The 18,351-nt window shown below is 51.0% G+C and overlaps 6 protein-coding genes across 6 annotated transcripts; 4 read left to right on the forward strand and 2 right to left on the reverse strand.

Moving 5' to 3' along the window:
- Window positions 1-800: 800 nt before the first annotated feature.
- On the forward strand, window positions 801-2,917 carry SEPMUDRAFT_166394 (Cloroperoxidase; the record flags this gene model as incomplete). Its single annotated transcript, XM_016908227.1, has 4 exons — window positions 801-1,064; window positions 1,205-1,442; window positions 1,533-1,856; window positions 1,943-2,917. The coding sequence occupies 4 exons, from the start codon at window positions 801-803 to the stop codon at window positions 2,446-2,448; spliced, it is 1,332 nt and encodes a 443-aa protein (XP_016756824.1). The 3' UTR covers window positions 2,449-2,917.
- Window positions 2,918-2,929: 12 nt separating this feature from the next.
- On the reverse strand, window positions 2,930-4,915 carry SEPMUDRAFT_151674 (Nop-domain-containing protein). Its single transcript, XM_016906973.1, has 2 exons — window positions 3,509-4,915; window positions 2,930-3,455 (listed from the first exon to the last, which is right to left on the reverse strand). Exons 1-2 carry the CDS (start codon window positions 4,793-4,795, stop codon window positions 3,102-3,104), a joined length of 1,641 nt encoding a protein of 546 aa, XP_016756825.1. The 5' UTR covers window positions 4,796-4,915; the 3' UTR covers window positions 2,930-3,101.
- A 154-nt stretch (window positions 4,916-5,069) lies between these two features.
- Window positions 5,070-5,740, forward strand: SEPMUDRAFT_128348 (uncharacterized protein). Its single transcript, XM_016902211.1, has 3 exons — window positions 5,070-5,280; window positions 5,344-5,496; window positions 5,551-5,740. Exons 1-3 carry the CDS (start codon window positions 5,120-5,122, stop codon window positions 5,597-5,599), a joined length of 363 nt encoding a protein of 120 aa, XP_016756826.1. The 5' UTR covers window positions 5,070-5,119; the 3' UTR covers window positions 5,600-5,740.
- Window positions 5,741-8,248: 2,508 nt separating this feature from the next.
- On the forward strand, window positions 8,249-11,996 carry SEPMUDRAFT_158858 (HATPase_c-domain-containing protein; the record flags this gene model as incomplete). Its single annotated transcript, XM_016907809.1, has 3 exons — window positions 8,249-10,002; window positions 10,076-10,079; window positions 10,158-11,996. The coding sequence occupies 3 exons, from the start codon at window positions 8,249-8,251 to the stop codon at window positions 11,994-11,996; spliced, it is 3,597 nt and encodes a 1,198-aa protein (XP_016756827.1).
- Window positions 11,997-13,680: 1,684 nt separating this feature from the next.
- SEPMUDRAFT_158859 (class I glutamine amidotransferase-like protein) lies at window positions 13,681-15,245 on the forward strand (the record flags this gene model as incomplete). The annotated part of the gene is made up of 2 exons (XM_016907810.1): window positions 13,681-14,005; window positions 14,483-15,245. Exons 1-2 carry the CDS (start codon window positions 13,764-13,766, stop codon window positions 15,243-15,245), a joined length of 1,005 nt encoding a protein of 334 aa, XP_016756828.1. The 5' UTR covers window positions 13,681-13,763.
- Window positions 15,246-15,266: 21 nt separating this feature from the next.
- On the reverse strand, window positions 15,267-17,235 carry SEPMUDRAFT_166398 (thioredoxin-like protein; the record flags this gene model as incomplete). Its single annotated transcript, XM_016908228.1, has 5 exons — window positions 15,267-15,666; window positions 15,781-16,141; window positions 16,307-17,015; window positions 17,087-17,121; window positions 17,194-17,235. 5 exons carry the CDS (start codon window positions 17,233-17,235, stop codon window positions 15,299-15,301), a joined length of 1,515 nt encoding a protein of 504 aa, XP_016756829.1. The 3' UTR covers window positions 15,267-15,298.
- Window positions 17,236-18,351: the final 1,116 nt, after the last annotated feature.

Genomic DNA, 18,351 nt, shown 5'->3' on the forward strand with positions numbered 1-18,351 from the left:
ATTCATTCATTCTTTCTGTCAGCTGTGTTATTGTGTACGGAGAGAGTCCAGACCGACGACATCGACCCACCCCCTGGTGAATCTTTCATAAAAAAGTCCTCGTGTCGCAAGCCTATGAAACCCAAAGGCCCTTCTTGGTTCTGTCACCTGTGATCAGCAGCAGCAGTAGAAAAAAAGCCAAGCTCGTGTAATATACCGTTGTACGGTTGTAGTGTACAAAAACCGCATCATGACAAGCCCCTTGCCCGCGTGCCAAGAAAGATCACGGGTCCGGTGAGCGATAAAAAAAAAAAATCTCCGTTCACCTCTAGGTAGTCTTGAGTTGCCGTGGACCCGCGATGCTGGTCCCCACCACTAGCGATTTTTTTATTCCCCCGAGTATTAGCCTCATACCCGAGCAACTTATGCCCCCAAGTGAAACATGATGAACTTGATAAAGGATAGTGAGGGAGGGGTAAGGGGGGCCCAACTGGTCAGGGGGAATCGATGATTTTATTCGATGGTGATGAGAATGTCGCGTGTATTGTACTGTAACTGTACCTGCATCGGCAGATACCATTACCCACTCACCCTTGTGGGATATTAGAAGGGGAAGAAAAAAGCAGTCTAGTCTGTAATTGTTATAGTTGAGTGATTGGATTGGGTTGGGGAAAGGGAGACGGGACGCCAGTGAGATGTGATGTTTTGGTCATTTTTTCTTTTTCTTTTGCGTTTGATGTAAGTGAGACGCGCGCAGGCAGAGAGAGAGAAGAAGAAGAAGAAGAAGAAAGAAGGATTATAGTAATAATTAAAAAAAAATTATGTTCATTGGAGACGTCTTCTTCCAAGCGGCCTCTGCTGCGCTCTTTGCCCGCACTGTCTTGGGCTTCTCCAATCTGCATCACATTGCAAGACACGTCCACGCCAACGGTGGAGAGAATCTGGAAAAGCGACTGTTGGGCTTACCGATTGTGGGAGACTTGCCCATCGTGGGAGATGTTCTCAATTCGAACAGCGGACCTTTAGATTTGACTGGAGACCATGAATGGAGAGCGCCAGAAGAAGGCGACCAGAGAGGTCCATGCGTGCGTTTGTTTTCTTTCTTTCTTTCTTTCTTCCCTCTCACTCTCATACCAATCAACAAGCCTAGAAAATCCTCTGTTTTTTTTTTTCTTTTTTTTCCCCAGAAGCTGACATTGCAAGGTAATAACCCGAAAACCAACAGCCTGGACTCAATGCCCTCGCCAACCATGGATATATTTCTCGAAATGGCATCGCCACCCTCCTCGGAGTAGTACCTACTCTCAACCAAGTCTTTGGCGTGAGCGTCGAATTGGGTCTGATTTTGGCCGTCATGGGTACCGTCTGGACCGGAAATCCTCTTTCTCTGAGTCCATCATTTTCCATTGGCGGCAATGATACAGATGTGCAAAATCTTTTGGGAAATGTCTTGGGATTATTAGGTGCGTAACTGTGTAGCAGTGGGAAGAAGAAGAAAACCCCCCCCCTCCCCCCTTTCTGACGTTTGCTTTTTTATATCTTCTTCAATCCAGGCGAACCCCGAGGAATCAGCCATTCCCACAATTTCATCGAAGCCGACTCTTCACCCACGCGAGACGATTTATACGTCACCGAAGATCCCGTCACCATGAACTTGGCCAATTTCGAAACCCTCTACGATATGATTCCGGAAGCATCAGGCGAATTCTTCACATTGGATACTCTGATTGATTTTGCAGCGATTCGATTCAACGATTCGATTTCGACGAATCCGTATTTTTACTATGGTCCTGTCAGTGGAACGATTGCTCGCAATACGGGGTTTTGCTTCGTGGCGAATTTGATGGCGAATTATTCGTCGGGAAAACCGGAGTTGAGTGAGTCCAGTTCATGAATACTCCCATCCAATTTTTTTGGCCTGTGTAGTGTCCCAAAAAGCTGACCCCTCCCCTCCTCCACACAGCCCACGACATCCTCAAAACCTTCTACTCCGTAACCGGCGAGCGCGGCAACTTCATCTACACCAAAGGCCACGAACGCATCCCCTCCAACTGGGCCAAAACCCCCATCGACTACGGCCTCGTCCAACTCAATCTAGACATAGTCCAATTCATCCTCAAATACCCCATGTTCGCCAACATTGGCGGAAACCTCGGCCAAGTAAATACCTTCACGGGCGTGAATCTCCTCGACCCCGCCAGCGGCGTATTAGGCGTGACGAATGTGCTCGAAGGTGGAAATCTGATGTGTTTTGTGTTGGAGATTATCAATTTTGCTGCGCCGAATTATTTGAATAATATTTTCGAGTCGGTGCTCGAGCCGTTGAAGATGTTGACGGATGCGTTGACGGCGCCTTTGCTTAGTTTGGCTTGTCCGCAGTTGGAGGAGATTACGAGGGATGGGGTGCCGTTGTGGGAGGCGTTGGGGAAGGAGTTTCCTGGGGCGAATAGGAGTGGTATTCCTTTGTGATGATGAGGAGGTGGTGGAGGAGGTGGTGGAGGAGGTTTAATGGTGGTGGTGGAGACAGGGTTGGAAATGCACTGATGTCGACAGTCTCGACGCTGTGTTACCAAAAGTACCAACCAACCATCCTAATGTCGGGTTCAACCTGGGATATGTTCGCGATTTGCATCCACTCCAGTATCGATTTCACGAGTACCTAGGAGGTATGTGATCCGAAGAGCCGAGAGTGCTGCTACATATTGAAAGTGTCGAATAAAAAGACCACACTCCTGAAACGCCAACACTGCTGAGAATCTCCTTCTGGTTGGTTGGGAGTGGTGAGGTCGTGGATCGATTGTAGCTGCGAACATCTAGGCAATTGTGCCAACAAAGAGAGATCTCTGTGCACGCGCTCCTCGTTTGACTTGACAGAAACTGGTCTCATCCTTCACCCGGCGGCCGTGCAAGGCTGCGCGCTCTTGACAGACAGCAAGGGAGAAACAAAAGGGGGGTTGGAGTAAATGTTTTATACTGGAAAAAAGAGTCCATACCACGCCAAATGATAGCCATCCGGGTCGTTCATACAGTACTTGTACAGTAGTACTTTGTCCGCGTAACGCCTATCTGAACGCCTTCGCCACGAATGTTCAAACTCATTCGTTCAATATGAACGGTGCTCATCACGCCTTGCTCTTCTTGCTCTTGCTCTTCTTCTTCTCCTTGATTTGTTCCTCTGGCACTTCACCATTCGCGAGACCCTCGGATTTCCTCTTTTCCTTCTTCTCCTTCTTCAGCTTCTTCTCCACCGCCGCTTCATCAACATCGATATCCATGGCTTCGGACTTGCGCTTCTCCTTTTTGGATTTCTTCGAGGATTTATCGGTAATTGCATCGGCGTCAATGTCGGCCATTTCGACGTCCTCAGATTTCGACTTCTTGCTCTTCTTTTCCTTCTTGTTGGGCACTTCTCCCGTCGCATCGGCTGTGGGGTCAGCAACATCAATGGTAGCGAGGGTTTTGTCCATTGCGGCTTTCTGCGACACTGTTAGCAAGAACCCGTCTTTATTCATACGCGACACAAGCATACCATAGCATCAGCATTCTTCATGGGATTCACGCCCTCGGCGTAGAATCGTAATCGTTCGTCGACCTGTGCTCGTAGCGCCTCACCAAAAACTCTCGTAGGTGCCATGCTAAAGTTGTCGATACGTGAAGCAATAGACGTCTTGTTGGCAAGGAATCGTGATATTCTTCCCTTGTTCTTCATACCAGCGCGGCCGATGAAGGACGAGTGGTAGATGAGACCATACTTGGGTGTGTTGCCCTTGGTCTTGAGAGCGCGGAAGAGAGCCTTCTCAGCGCCGAGGATCTGGACGGTAGAGGCTGGGTATTTGGCCAAGTTGGTAAGAGAACCAGCGTGGGAAATCAGACGAGCACCGACCGTCTCTCCGATCAGAGCGGCCAAGTTGGGAGCCACAATTCCCATTTTGGCTACAAGATAGTTGCCGAGCTTCTTGCGATAGGCGGCGAGCTCAGCAGTACGCTTCGCAAAGGTCATCACATTCTCCATGTCGTTCTCGGAGATCTCTTGACCCATGGACACTCGTGCGGCTTCGATGATGGCACGGGCCACACTCTCGTCGTCGTCAACCAGAGCGGCAAGCTCGTGCAGGCTGTCCTCGGAGAGCGTCTTCTTGTCGCCAATGAACAAGGCGCAACGAGCGTACTTGTGATTGTCGCTGACGATACGGATCAGCTCCGGGAAGTGCCATCCATACCATTCTCGCACCCGCATGGAGAAGGTGTTGACAGCCTTGTCCAGGTGGTCAATCGTGGCGATGGCCTGGATGATGTGGTTGTCGTTCTTCTGCACGCTGAACTTGACCTTGGCACGCGAGTAGGCGTGGCCCAGACCGAGCTGTGCGCGAGAAATGTCACCATTCTGCAGGGTCTTGAGCAGCTTCTCGGCGTGTGTACGCAGTCCGCGCAGCAGATCAGCAGCCAGCTCGCTGGTCTCGGGCGTCTCACACTGCACGCCGGGAAAGGCCTCCTTGATGCTCCCAGCAAGAGACTTGTCCCCGACACCGAGCGATACTTTGCTCTTCTTGCCGGCTTTGGGCAGGTTGGCCTCCAGCTCCGTCTTGAGCAGCTCGCTCATGATACCCTCCGACACATCATTGGCATTTTCCAGCGCCTCTTGCGCGCCCTTGAACGGCGTGAACGAGACCAGCTGGACCTGCTTGCCGAACTTGGCGAGGTCCGTCTGCGAGTCTTGCACTTCCTTGAGGCGGGCGCCAATGGTGTCCGATTGCAGCTTCACCTGGAAAATAGCATAACCCACCGACGACTCGTGGAGCAGGTAGTCGACCGACATGGCGGCGGCGGCGGAGACTATATAGACCGCGGCACGGAGCGGGTCGGCGAGGTCGTCGTGATAGGGTTATTGATGTCGCTGTCGTTACGGGTTGTCCTCCGCCGTTCTGTAGCTGTTTCTGTCTTCGTCTCTTTCGAATTTGAAGTTTTGCGAAAGCTCCAAATTCAAATTCGCTCTCGGGAAAGAGCTCGGGCCACATCCGCCGTCTCTCCTCCGCTGCACCACACACAGTACACACCACCTCGACCTCGCGCCATTTGGTGTAATCGCACCACACTAAACCACACTGCACCGCCCCCCGCCACCACCACCACCATCGCAATCATGGTCGGCCAGGACATGCCGCCCACGGGGGGCTACGAACCCGTCCAATACCGCCGAAATCTGCCAGTCCGTGGCTTCAGACCCGCCTATCTCTTGGTAGGCCTCGCAGGTGTCATGTCATGGGGTTTCTACAGACTTGGACAGGGCATCCGAGAGCAAAAGTGGGTGGATCAATCTTCATTGCTAAGACAACAGGATGATGAGGTGCTAAATTGTGGCCACAGCGAACTGGCGAGAGAAAAAATGTGGTCGCGCATCCACCTCATTCCATTACTACAAGCCGAAGAGGATCGAGATGTGGTGCGAAGGGACTTTGCGCAAAAGGCGCTGGAGAAGGAGTTGCTAGGGAAGGAAGTGCCGATATACAACAAGGACCGGTATGTCTTAGTGTCGAATGCGTGGAGTATGCGCGGTGCTAATATGAGAGACAGATTCGTGCGGCCGACATATGCTATTACACCTTCCAATGTGACGAAGTAGGAATGCCAAAATACAAATCCAGACCCATTCCTCAAGATGCTGAAGTGTGCAATATGTATATATACCGGAGTCGTATATCTTGCCGATGCTCGGATGCGCGAGCAGGTGATGTGATACCAATGCTACAAAGTTCAAATCTTTCAACATGGCAATTCAAACCCGCGGGTGTACTCACCTGTCCAGGTACGATGCTTGATATGGAAGAGAGCGAGCCTGTCGTTCTCCAATCACTCGGCTGTCCAGCAGGCCAACTTTCTGCAGAGAGTCGAGAAAAGTGGATGCCCTATGACATTGAATCATGCCCGACTGTGATGATGATCTCGAGAAATGGTACGTCACATATATGGTGCTCTTGCCCTGCCGGTTGACAATGTTCCAGTCGTTACGGATGAATGATCTCGCCGATGCATCAATTGGCCGCCAATAATTACACTCATAGCAACATCATCCGGCTTGAAGATGCGAAACACACACCTCATGAGTAGCTCCATCCGCAAGAGCTCCAGCTGCATTGTGAAGTTGGTGATTTGACACATTTGTCTCCCGAAAGAGCGCGTATGAAGTGATTCCAGTATCATTGACCCGCTATACAACGGTCGTGAGGACATGCAGCTGAGGCTTCCCCTACGTGCACTTTCAATAGAAGGACCCGGTCTGCGTCTGAAGTGGAATAGGCTGGCAGCGGGCAGTCAGTGGCTGTGCGGACGATAGACACACTGCGTTGTCATGTGATCTTTCCCTGCCGACTACATGTAGCACGACGATTGAAGAATTGGCATTGCGTGATACATCCGTACCCGGAGTTGTCATTGCAGTGCATGTTTCTCGCACAAACAGAAGCGGAGGCGAGGGGTCAGCAGGTCATAGGAAATCTCTCTCGAGTAGGAGGTATAAGAAGTAGCGAAGTAGAAAGTTGTGGCTCGTTCGTCACTTCGGCATTGCGTCTGCCGCTCTCCGAGAACCTGTGCAGCGGAGCACAATCGACCTCACCCTCAGGTCCTGTTCCGCGACAACATCCGTTATCAGTCGTAGGTCCCTTGTGCATACATGTATGTACTATACCTCTCTATTCTCTTTCCGCTCACCTCCTCAGACGACTGGTCTCCTTAGCATCCCCATGTCTGGGAGAACAACCTCTCCTGGCCACCCGCTGTGATGGCAACCGATGATGGAGCTGAGGCATCCCGCGAGCATATCACGGAGCGATGTCAAGAGGTGTCGAGTCTCAATTGTAGCTCCAAGGATATATGTCTGATCTTGTAGATCGCCCTCTGCATCATCATCGTCGCGCGCATTGGTGATGCTGCTCGGTTTCAGCAGCATTGGCACTACCTAATCGTAGATAGTGACTTGATCGCACGGCGGATGTCACAACCTTACCACACAGACCTCTCCATCGTCTCTGAGGACTCCGAAGTGATGCCGTTAGGAGCCTCTCATCGGTATATACTGATCGCATTCTATTGTGGAACGTGCGAAGACTTCGCAGCGTTTCCTGTACCTTTGTCGGATTTCGCCCGATACGAGTTAACGGTCATGTTGCTGCAACGTACTCCCCCAAGCCAGAAATTTCTTGGCGGTTTCAAGAGAGTGCGGCATTCCGACACAATTTTCTTTTGAATTGGAGCACGGCTGGAGAGCACTTTTCTTGTGATTAGGTAGACCTATATTTGCGCTCCGGCAGTTATAATTCCATCGCCCATCGCCCAAGTTCCGATGCACGGTGGCGTGTCTGGGACTCGCGGGAGCGTCCAGGAGTTCAGGGATAGACCTACTTTTCTACTTGGCAAGAAATCGCCGGCCAGGGACCCCGCCTCCCGCCTCCAGGCTCCAGGAGTGGCTGTAGCCTTTTTGCTGCGATCGTCCACAACGACCACGACATGAGGTCGACATCACCAGAGCGGTTGTTACTGATATTCCATCCCCTGGTGACGAGTGTCGAAATAATCATCTCGGTCTCGCCGACGACGACGGGCGTTGGACGAGTTCGTTCGATCGGATGTGAAGAACAACAAGTCACGCGGAACGATGTGTTCCCATCCTCGTGGAAGCTCACCCTGTTAGCCTCATTTGCCGCTCAGATCCTCAGGGAGTCTGCGCCATGATCCGCCATCAGAGAGCAAACCTTATTGATGTTCGGTGTGCTTGGCCGCGGGGACAGCATCGAGGAAACATGCGCTCAATGCTCCTCTGGAAGAGCCAAGATCATCCAAGAACAAGCAGTATCATGATTCTTCAAGTTCACCAGGTTCGCAAGGACTCTCCGGCAAGATGAAGGGGGAAAAAACAGGTCTGGACCGTCCCCATTCAATCTATACCACTCGTTCGTACCTCGCTCGTGTCCTCCTCGTGCCATGGAACTATTCTGGGATGATTGCAGCTTGGAACGCCCGGCTCCTTGTACCATGCCGCTGCTTGTCAGCACAACAGCCGAGCGAAGAGCGAAGGGCTGAGCACCACCAGTCTCAGTACTCTCTCACTGTAGTTGGTGTTCAAGCCACCGCAATCTTCACTCCTACTGCACTACACTGATCACGTCTGCCTGGAGAGCTGAAGATGAGATCTGCTGCTCTTCTCCAACGCCAGACACCATCTCTGGCGTCGCATTTCGCTCGTGCAGCCGTCGTCTAGAGCGGGCCCGCCGGCGCCATGCGCATCCCCATCCGCAAGCAGCTGGCTCTCCTGCTCATTGCCTCGTCCACGCTCGGCCTCTCGGTCCTGGCCATCGCCACATGGCTCACGAACCACGACTTTGTCTTGAGCGTGGCCGCCAGCAGATTACGCACGACTGCTGTCCTCAAGTCCGCGCAGATTGCCTACAATCTGGAGTTGATGCAGACGGCCGCCACCTTTCTCACGACAAGAACCATTATTCAGCAAGCCCTGGAGCGATACAACAATGGCTCCAACACTGCTCCGGACAACTGGCTCTTGGCGAGCTCGGATTTGCGAGCAACGCTTGGCAATGTTGGCCCTCTGACCAGTCCGCTGATTCTACAGACGCAAATATTCTCGAGGAATACATCAGGACCGGCGGGCGCCACCAGTGTCCTCAACGAAACCGGTCCCATTGCTCAGATTCGGCTGCCCTGGAGCGATGAGCAGGGTAACCCGGTATATCTCGGAGATGCAGGCTCCGGCTACCCTCCCTCACTCTATCCTAACTTGACCATGAGCAACGACTCGGCTGCAAGCTCTACAGCAAGCTTCAATGTCACGATCAGTGGTCAAGCGACCACCAACTCCATATCAAGCTATACCATCAGCGACGACCCGACTACAGGCTCGACAGCAACCTATCAAGGGGGCACCCTGGGTCTCCGATCGACGCTCATACTGGGTCCATTGTCCGTCAATGCCACCTTTTCTCTGCTCTCGTTCACGCTGCCCATCGTGAGTAACGCGAACAATACGAATGTCATCGGCTGGGCGACGGTAGTGGGAAATGCCCGACTTATTCAGCTCGTGCAGCAGGATCTTCGAGGGCTGGGAACCACCGGCGAAACTCTGTTGCTGGGGCCCACTGATCCGACAAACAACTTTCCCGAGGGGATCATTGGCATACCAGACGCCGCTCGAGACGCCTCAGTGCAATACATGCTGCCATTGAATACCACTTCCAAAGATCGTCACCCCAACCACATTCTCGGAACGGAGAATCCACCATTTCCGGCCAGCGCGTATCCAGCAGTAGAGAGAGCGGTCCTCGAAAACAATCGTGGCATGGATGACGTGAAGAGCATGCTCCGTACACACAACGAGGCAAATAAAAGCGTATCTGTGGGCTACTCCATCGTCCCCACAGACTTGGTCGACTGGATCGTGGTGGTCGAGCAGGCTCGGAGCGAGGTCTGGGCACCGATCTACCGTCTCCGAAGGATCATTCTGGCGACTTTGTTCGCAGTGGTTGGGTTTTGGACACTGTTATCCTACCCCATTGCTCATTGGGCTGTGCTTCCAATTGTACGCCTGCGAGCTGCCACTGCGCAGACCATTGATCCACCACGGAGCCATCCCAGTCCAGCATCTTCTGATGCCTCGAGTCACCATTTCACGAAAGTGGACACGAAATCCGTCGATTCCCGATCTGCAAACGGCAAACGAAAGGGCTTCGTCGAAACCATTGCTCGCTGGCGAGGCAAGCGTAATGGATCTATACACATCGAACCGCGGGACGATCAACGCTTTCGAATCCCCGGCAAAGTACCCGGCAAGAACAAAGGTCGGGTCCAAGACGAGATGACGGACCTCATCACCACATTCAACGACATGTCGGATGAGTTGTATCTCCAATACAGTCAGCTGGACGAGCGTGTGCGCCAGCGTACGATTGAGCTGGAGCACAGCAAAAAGGCTGCAGAAGCCGCAAATGAAAGCAAGACGTTGTTCGTGGCCAATGTCAGGTAAGTCATTTTTCACTCACCCAACCGGCCCTTTTCCATACTATGTGCTTTGTTCTGTGCTAACGATTGACAGTCATGTAAGTTTCGTGGTCCCCATCATCATCATAGATGGATGTCAAACGACGTGAGTATGTTTGTACTAACGCGTGAACAAGGAATTGCGGACTCCGCTCAACGGCATATTGGGCATGTGTGCTGTCTGCATGGAAGAATCAGATTTGAACAAGCTCAAGCAGTCGCTGGGAATCATTTACAAAAGCGGAGACCTACTCCTCCGCACACTCACCGACTTGCTGACATTCTCGACCAACCAAGTTGGCCATCAAGTGCTGAAGCTGGACGAACGAGAATTTTACCTGCGCGACCTCGAGTCACAGATCACCGCACTCTTTGGTGATCAGGCACGAGAGAAGGGCATCGCGTTGAAAGTCGTCTTCGAGGATATGCCGTTGGAGAGGTTCTCCTCTCCGGACCAGCAGCCTAGTCTCAAGGACATTGCGCTGTGGGGTGATATCCATCGTATCATGCAAATGGTCATCAACTTCACCTCGAATGCCCTCAAATTCACGCCTGCGGATGGATTTGTGACGGTGACGGTGCGAGCTCTCTCCGAAACGCCCGTCAGACACCGATCGAATGCAGGGAGCACCATTCGATATTCTCACGGGCGAATAAAAGATCAGGCCCAACCGTCTCCGAGTGCAGATGGCACGGCGAATTTCATCAATCCCCGCGAAATATGGCACGAGCAGGTCGATCCGGTGCCTTGTGCGCCCCCTGGGGACGACATCTACATTGAATTCGATGTGCGTGATACGGGACCTGGCATTCCCGAGGAACAGCAGCGGTCCATCTTCGAACCCTTTGTGCAGGCATCCGCTGGACTGAGCAGGAAGCACAGCGGTACGGGGCTGGGACTCAGTATCTGCCTACAGCTTGCCAGTCTGATGCGCGGAACCATTGGCCTCACCAGTACCGTGGGCCGTGGCAGCACTTTCACGACGAAGCTGCCTCTGCGGAGGATCGTTGGCACCGCCAGTGGCCGCAACTCGTTGACGATGAAGAACTCCGACCGGATGCCGACTATGGGAGAACGGCCTACGGAACGCGTTCCTACCATTGCGGCCATGACAGCGCGGTCACCCGTGAGTCCTGTAGCTGCTGCGCCTCCTGATACTGCTGTGCCCCCACCGTTGACGAGTACGCCGTCATCGCAAGCCCGAGCCATTGGCAAGGCGGGCAAAGACATCAAGGCTGGCAAGGAGGCACAGCAAGACTTTAGCAATGTCAGAATCCTGGTAGCGGAGGATAACAAGGTGAATCAAGAAGTCATCTTGAGAATGTTGAAATTGGAAAAGATCTTCGACGTCACCATCGCCCACGACGGCCAAGCCGCTCTTGACCTGATCAAAGCCAGCACATTGTCCAGTGAAGCCTCACAGGACTCAGACGAACAAGCTTCATCATCCAATTCCGCCGAAGACTCTGTCTCATCCTCCTCCTCCACAACCTCCCCCCGCCCCCATCCCTACGACCTTGTCTTCATGGATATCCAAATGCCCCGCATGGACGGTCTCACATCGACGCGCCTCATCCGACAACACGGCTATACCGGCCCCATTGTCGCTCTGACAGCGTATGCGGAACAGAGTAACGTCGAAGGCTGCTATCAAGCCGGAATGGACTATTTCCTCGCCAAACCCATCAAGAGACCGCTACTGAGGAAGGTATTGACGGATTGTTGCTCCTCTTCGTCCACTACGAGTGGTTCCACGCCCAAGGATGCTTCTGATGACGACGCGAAGAAAGTCTCGGAGACCGACACCACGGCGAAAACGACGACGGCGACGAACGGCGATGGCGATAAGGCTGATGGGATCCAACAGACAGCAGAAGGGATTGAAATGAAGACACTTGCGAAAGACCCCCAACAACAACCGAATCAATCACCGAAAATTTCTCCTTCTTCGTCGGAACCTACCCAGGAAAAATAAAGACATAGGAGGGAAAAGGAGACGAGAGAAAAAAAAAAACGGAAGCAGAAGAAGGAAAGAAAAAGAAGGCAAGAGACAGAACCTGTCCATTGTAATATTATTTCATCATGACCATCATCATGACCATCATCATTATCATTTATCATTTATCATTCGTTTCTTTGTTCTGGACGGACGGACGGACGGATGGATGGGATCTACCTACCTGATCACGGGCAGGAAGCACACGAGCACGAATCTGAAAGTTTTAGCGTGGGCGTTTTTCTTTTTTGTCCTTTTTGACATGGTATGGGTACGATACGGTACGGTATGGGTATTGGTATGGTATATGGTTTTGGCTCTGGGTAGGACAAAAGATATACGACACGGGACAAGGATGGAATATATATATCATGAGGAAGGGGGACGGGGGAGGGGGGGACGGACGGATGCTCAAGGTACATACATACTAAGATAGTCTTTAAGAAAGCCTTTTGAAAAGAAGTGTTCTTCTTCTTCTTCTTCTTCTCCTTCTTTTCGGGGGATTGATATATACATATGCATCTACATATCTAGACATTCGTGGCTTGATGCACACACGAAGCGTGAAAGTCCAGACATAAAAGACTCGAAGTCTGAAGTTTTAAAGTTGGAAAAGTTGAACTTGAGACTTAAACTTAAAGTCAAGGTTGGTCGAGGTTCCAAGGTTAAGGTCAGCCAAGCGGAAGAGAGTCATCGATTTATGTATCTAAGAGAGTATTTAAGAGAGTATCCAAAAGTAAGGGAGGGAGGAAAACGAACGAAACGAAAGAATAAAATAAATTGAAAACGATTACAAGCTAAGATATGTCTTGTTTTCCCTTAGGTACTATATTTTCTATAGTCTATTGCTGCTGTCGCTCCTACTATATGTAGCCTACTAGCTATTGCTCTTACTTCTCCTACTAATAAGTTCGTCGATCGATATATTATTTATTTATTTATCTATTCTTTCTACTTGTCTTTTTTCCTCCTATTCGTTATTTTGAATCTTTACCTATAAGGCTACAGTATGCTCTATACTATATAGACGAGAATGGATAGTCGTTAGTATTGTTGGGATAGGAGGGGGGGTTATTAGAATATAAGGAGGATAAGGAGGAGGGAGAGGAGGGGGACGACTTTGTTGTTGTTGTTTTGTTGCGTTATAGGAATACCTACTAGTTAGTATAGGACTCTATCGCGTTATACTATACTTCTTCGGCTTTTTATCTAAATCAATTATATATTGATCTTTTCTAGAGGCGACATTACCGGGAAAGGGGAGAGCGTCGAAAGGCTAGAGGCGTCTTCGATATACGGGCTGTGACAGACAGTATCCAAAACCCGATTGAGCGTGACTAGGAGGAACTCGGGCGGTCTCCGGGTAGAAGGAGTACTACAACACGATATTCATACATATCCGTACATATGATCAGACGACAGACCCACCTTGCATTCGGTAGGTTAATTATTAATCCCGCCGACTCTTGTCCTTCTTCTCCTCTTCTCCTTCTCCTCCTTCTCCTCCTCCTCCTCCTCCATCTTCTGCTACTTACTCCCGCCTCAACATCATCCCCATCCATACCATACAACATATATTTCAAAACCCATTTATTAAAGTTCAAGCCATCAACAATTCATTCACACAACCCTGTGATCGCCAAGAGAACGGTAGAACCGCCGTGCCAAGTCTCCGTAGATAGTGATCAACAACAAAAACCATTTTGGAGCCAGCAGAAATCAACGGAAAGCCCGAACAGCAACAAGATGAATATGTTCGCATCGAGATCTCTCCGCTCGTTTGCGCGCAACGCCAATTGCAGAATTTCAACAAATGCTATATGGCAGCATAATATCTCTACTACTACGACTACGACTATGACTACCGGTACTATCGGCACCTCGCCTGTCACGGCCGCGGCCGGTATGGGAAGAAGAGGAGAGCTAAGTGGCGCGTTCCGCAGCGGACGGGCCTGTCGAAGCTTGACTACGGGACATGTGAAGCAGAGGTATGTATGTATTACCATCTCTTTTTCTTTTAATCATTTATTATCATTATTGTTAAGAAAAGATTTCTTTGAATCACATTGAATATAAAATCATCGTAATGATAATGGTAAACTGGCGCGTAACGCGGTTTTCAACGGTCGTCGGATGTTTGAGGAGGCTATCTAGATAGATTTTTTTTTCAATCCTTGCACAGGACAGCCCCCCTCACCCCTGTGGTCCTGTCCTGCATCGGATGGATGGTTTAGATGTTAGCTAGAACGTTGACGTGGAAGAGAAGAAAACTACTTCACTCATATATATATATACATAGAGTGAAGGGTAGCATATTGCTGAACTGAACTGAACTGAACTGACAAGAGTTTCATTAGGTATATCTAACCATTATCTTCACCACACACTCTCTCTCCCTCTCTCTCTCTCTCTCCTTCATCAAACCCCACTCCCCCAAATTCATCAACAACTCACAACAACCACAGACAAGTCCCACCCCCAATGTCCTCCTCCCCCCCACCCATCCAAGTCCTCGCTCTAGCATTCCAAGGCCTCAACATCCTCGACCTAACCGGCCCCGCCGAAGTCTTCGGCAATTCCGCCCTCCGACCCGCCTTCAACCTCACCATCGCATCCGCAACTCCCCAGAATCCCCGCGCAACAAAAAGCGCCGAGGGCGTAACCATCGCCTCAGACACATCATTTCAGCATCTTCTGCAAGAAAATGCTGCGCAGTTGGCGCGCTATGATATTCTTGTGGTGCCCGGTGCTCCGCCCGAGGATATTGAATGTGCGTTGAAGAATGATTCGGGGTTATTGGAGGTTGTGAAGACGTTTGCGGGATTACCTCCCAAGGCGACGGCGGTTCAGAAGCAGGGAGAAGGAGAAGTAGCAGCGAAAGATCGTTGGTTGTTTTCGATTTGTACGGGAGCGGCGTTTTTGGGGACGGAGGGTGTACTGGGGAAGAAGAAGGCGACGACGCATTTTGCCTATCTCCCTATTTTGGAGGAGATGACGGAGAAAGCGGGCGCGCCGGCTGAGGTGGTGAGGAAGCGGTGGGTGGATGCGGGAAGGACGGAGTCTGGGGTCCGAGTGGTGACTTCGGGGGGAGTGAGTTGTGGGATTGATGCTGCGTTGTGGATTTTGAGCCATCAGGTGGGATTGGAAAAGGCGAAGGAGGTGGCGGAGATTATGGATTATGATTGGAAATTTGGGGAAAATGGGTTTACGAAGGAGTGGATTGTATGAGAAGGGGAAGGGGGAGAAAAAGAAGAAGAAGAAGATGATGATGAAGTGAATACTTAGAGCTTGCTGTGACTGGAGGACGAAGAATTCTCGACTCCGCTGGTGGTAGTAGTAGTAGTAGTCCCATCCCAGCCCGCGATGAGATCTTCGACAACAGCGATTTCATCCTGACCCCAGACCAAGTCCCCGAACTGTTTCCAATCACTCTCACCCTGGCCCAACTTTCGTCGAAACACTCGATACGTGGGCACTCCGCAGATTCCAGCATCCTTGGCTTCTTGCGTTCGAAGTCGCAATTCCTGCTTAATTTTCTCTTCGTTGGCGGCTTGCAGTATCGCATCGGCATCGAATCCAGCTTCTGCAATGACCTGCTTGAGAACTTTGTCGTCGGACATGTTTAAGTTGCGTTCCCAGCAGGCTCGATCTGTGAACCCATTAGCATTTTAATCGAAAGGAAGAAAAAAAACCCCCCACAAAAGGGGAAGGGGAAAACAAGAAGCCAAAGAGAGAAGACTAGGAGACGTTTTTTTTTTCTCACATAAAACTCCACAAAGCCTCTCTTCCACCAACACAGCCCTCAATAAATTCGTCGTCCTAATCGGAAAATTTTCAGGCCATTGAAACTCAATTTTCCCATCCAACTCTTCTCTTCCCTCTTGCAAACTCACTGCATTCCACCACCTCACCCAATCGCCATGGTCGCGTTGCATATATTTCCTTTTCTGCTCCGACATGGCCTGCATGGGGACATTTGGAGCTCCAATTTCGCGAAAGAGAATCCCCAAAAGAAAAGGTTTCATGTCGATGGTGAGATTTCGGCGACTGTTGTTGTTGTTGTTGCTGCTGTTGCTGCTGTTGTTGAAGCGTCTGTGGAGGCTGGCGAGTTGTGTCCAGCCGAGCTAGGCCCAGGGACTGCTGAAGTCGTGCCAGAATTCGAGTTTGATTTCTTCTTCTTGTTCTTTTCGATGATGAGGGGAAATGGGGAGGGTTGAGCTTGCACAGCGAGGAGTGATTAATGATCGTAAGGATGTGTTGTTGTTGGTGGTGGCGAGGGATGATGCTACTGCTTGGTCAAAGGTAGTTGTATCGCCACTCTGCCTCTCCTGAGAGGTATTGTTGAGTCCAAGAAGAACAGCTTCGACAAAATGCATCCGATCCTGACCCCAATACAACCGTCCCTTGCGGCTCTCACCAGTAGGATTAGTAGTACTAGCAGAATCTCTCCAGATTTCTTCCGGAATCCAAAAACTCGGCACACCGGGCGCGCCTCTCTGCACAGCCAAATCCGTAGAAATTTCAAGTTGCCGTCTCTGCTCCTCACCTTCAAAACTCCCATCTTCAATCGCTTTCAAAACTCTCTTGACCTCTTCTCCATCACCATCATCATCACCATCTCCCCTCCCATCGAACTCACACCTCTCAACCGCCCTCCTCAAAACCTCCTTCCTCCCCACCCCTTCCACATTCTCCACCCAATACAACCGAAACAACTCCCTCGTCAACCTCTCTCTCCAACTTTCCCGCACAAAATACACCAAGCGCAGCGCAGCCGTCGTTTTCTGCGGATGAAATTTCGGCTGACGAAAAGGTATTCCATGTCGGGTAATTGTGCGTTGCAAAGCTCGAGAGGTGATGGATTTTTTTGTCGAATTGAAAATGTCACTCGCGGATCCTCCGGCGCCTTGAGGCGCGAGCGTGGCTCGGTAGATGGCTCCTAGTAGGACGGGACGCCAGATGATGTGGGCTGATGTGCGGGAGGCGAGGGAGGAGATTCTGGAAGAAAAAGGGGGGGAAGGGTGAGTTTTTTGGGGGGGGCAGGGTGAGGATGGGGGATAGGGGCTTACTTGGTGGAGGCTATGTAGGCGTAGGGACAGGAGATCTGGGGATATGGATTGTTTAGTTAGTTGGGAGGGGAGTATTAGTATCTAGAGAACGAGGTGTTGTTGCTCACGTCGTAGTAGAATTCCACGATGGGGCCTGGATTATGAGACATTGTTTTGCTTGTTCTGTTGACCTGTGGAAGAACTGATTAAATGGTATTTATCATGTTGTGGTTGTCGTTCATCACTTCTCCTAAGCGCCAAGCCATGTGTCTCTCCACTCCTTTAGACCTCGGCTACCAAGACTCGCTCTCCCTCTCTCTCCCTCTTTCTCTCTCTCTCTCCCTCTCTTCTTCATCAACATCTCAACGACATCATCTACAATTCTATACCGCACAAAGTGCCATGATCGTGAGATTCCAATGGTAATACCATCATGGGAAGCACTCACTTTAGTACTTCTGGCGTCCCAAAAACCGGGTCACAAATACAAAATGACCGATAAGTTCAAGTAGTATGGATCCAGACTATATGTATGACTTTTCTCTCAAATGAATATATCTAAACAGACAGCCCACAACCCCTTAAACTAACCCCCTCAAAACGCCGAATTCTGCAATATCGTCTTCTTCCTCCCCCTAATTGTTAGGTCCGGATGGCTGGACGTCGAAGAATGTATGCCTGTCCACCTTAGGCTCGGCCTCCCGCTTCTCCTCGAGCCCCCATCGACCACCGTTGCAAGGAGAATCTCTTCCAACTTCGCAGGGTCCAGATGGCTCGACGTCGAAGAAGATTGTTCTGTCGGCTTCGGGCTCGGCTTCACGCTTCTCTTCGAGCCCCCAAGATGGCTCGACGTCGAAGAAGATGGTCCTGTCGGCTTCGGGCTCGGCTTCACGCTTCTCTTCTAGTCCCCATCGACCACCGTTGCAAGAAGATTCTCTTCCAACTTCGCAGGGTCCGGATGGCTCGACGTCGAAGAAGATGGTTCTGTCGGCCTCGGGCTCGGCTTCACGCTTTTCCTCCTCCACTGGAGCTGGAGCTGGCTTGGCTTCGCGCTTTTCAGGCCCCCAGCCCTCGCCGTTGCATTGAGAATCAACGCCGATTACGCAAAGCCCATATGCCGGGTCTGCTTCACGCTTTTCCTCCTCCACTGGAGCGGGAGCGGGAACTGGCTCGGCTTCGCGCTTTTCACCTCCTCTCCAAGTTGGGCCGTTGCATGGAGAATCTGCGCCTACTACGCAGATTCCATACGCTGGGTCTGCTTCACGCTTCGCCTTTGGTTCGATCTG

Source organism: Sphaerulina musiva, assembly GCF_000320565.1.
Source record: "Sphaerulina musiva SO2202 unplaced genomic scaffold SEPMUscaffold_11, whole genome shotgun sequence".
Taxonomy (NCBI): Eukaryota; Fungi; Ascomycota; class Dothideomycetes; order Mycosphaerellales; family Mycosphaerellaceae; genus Sphaerulina; species Sphaerulina musiva.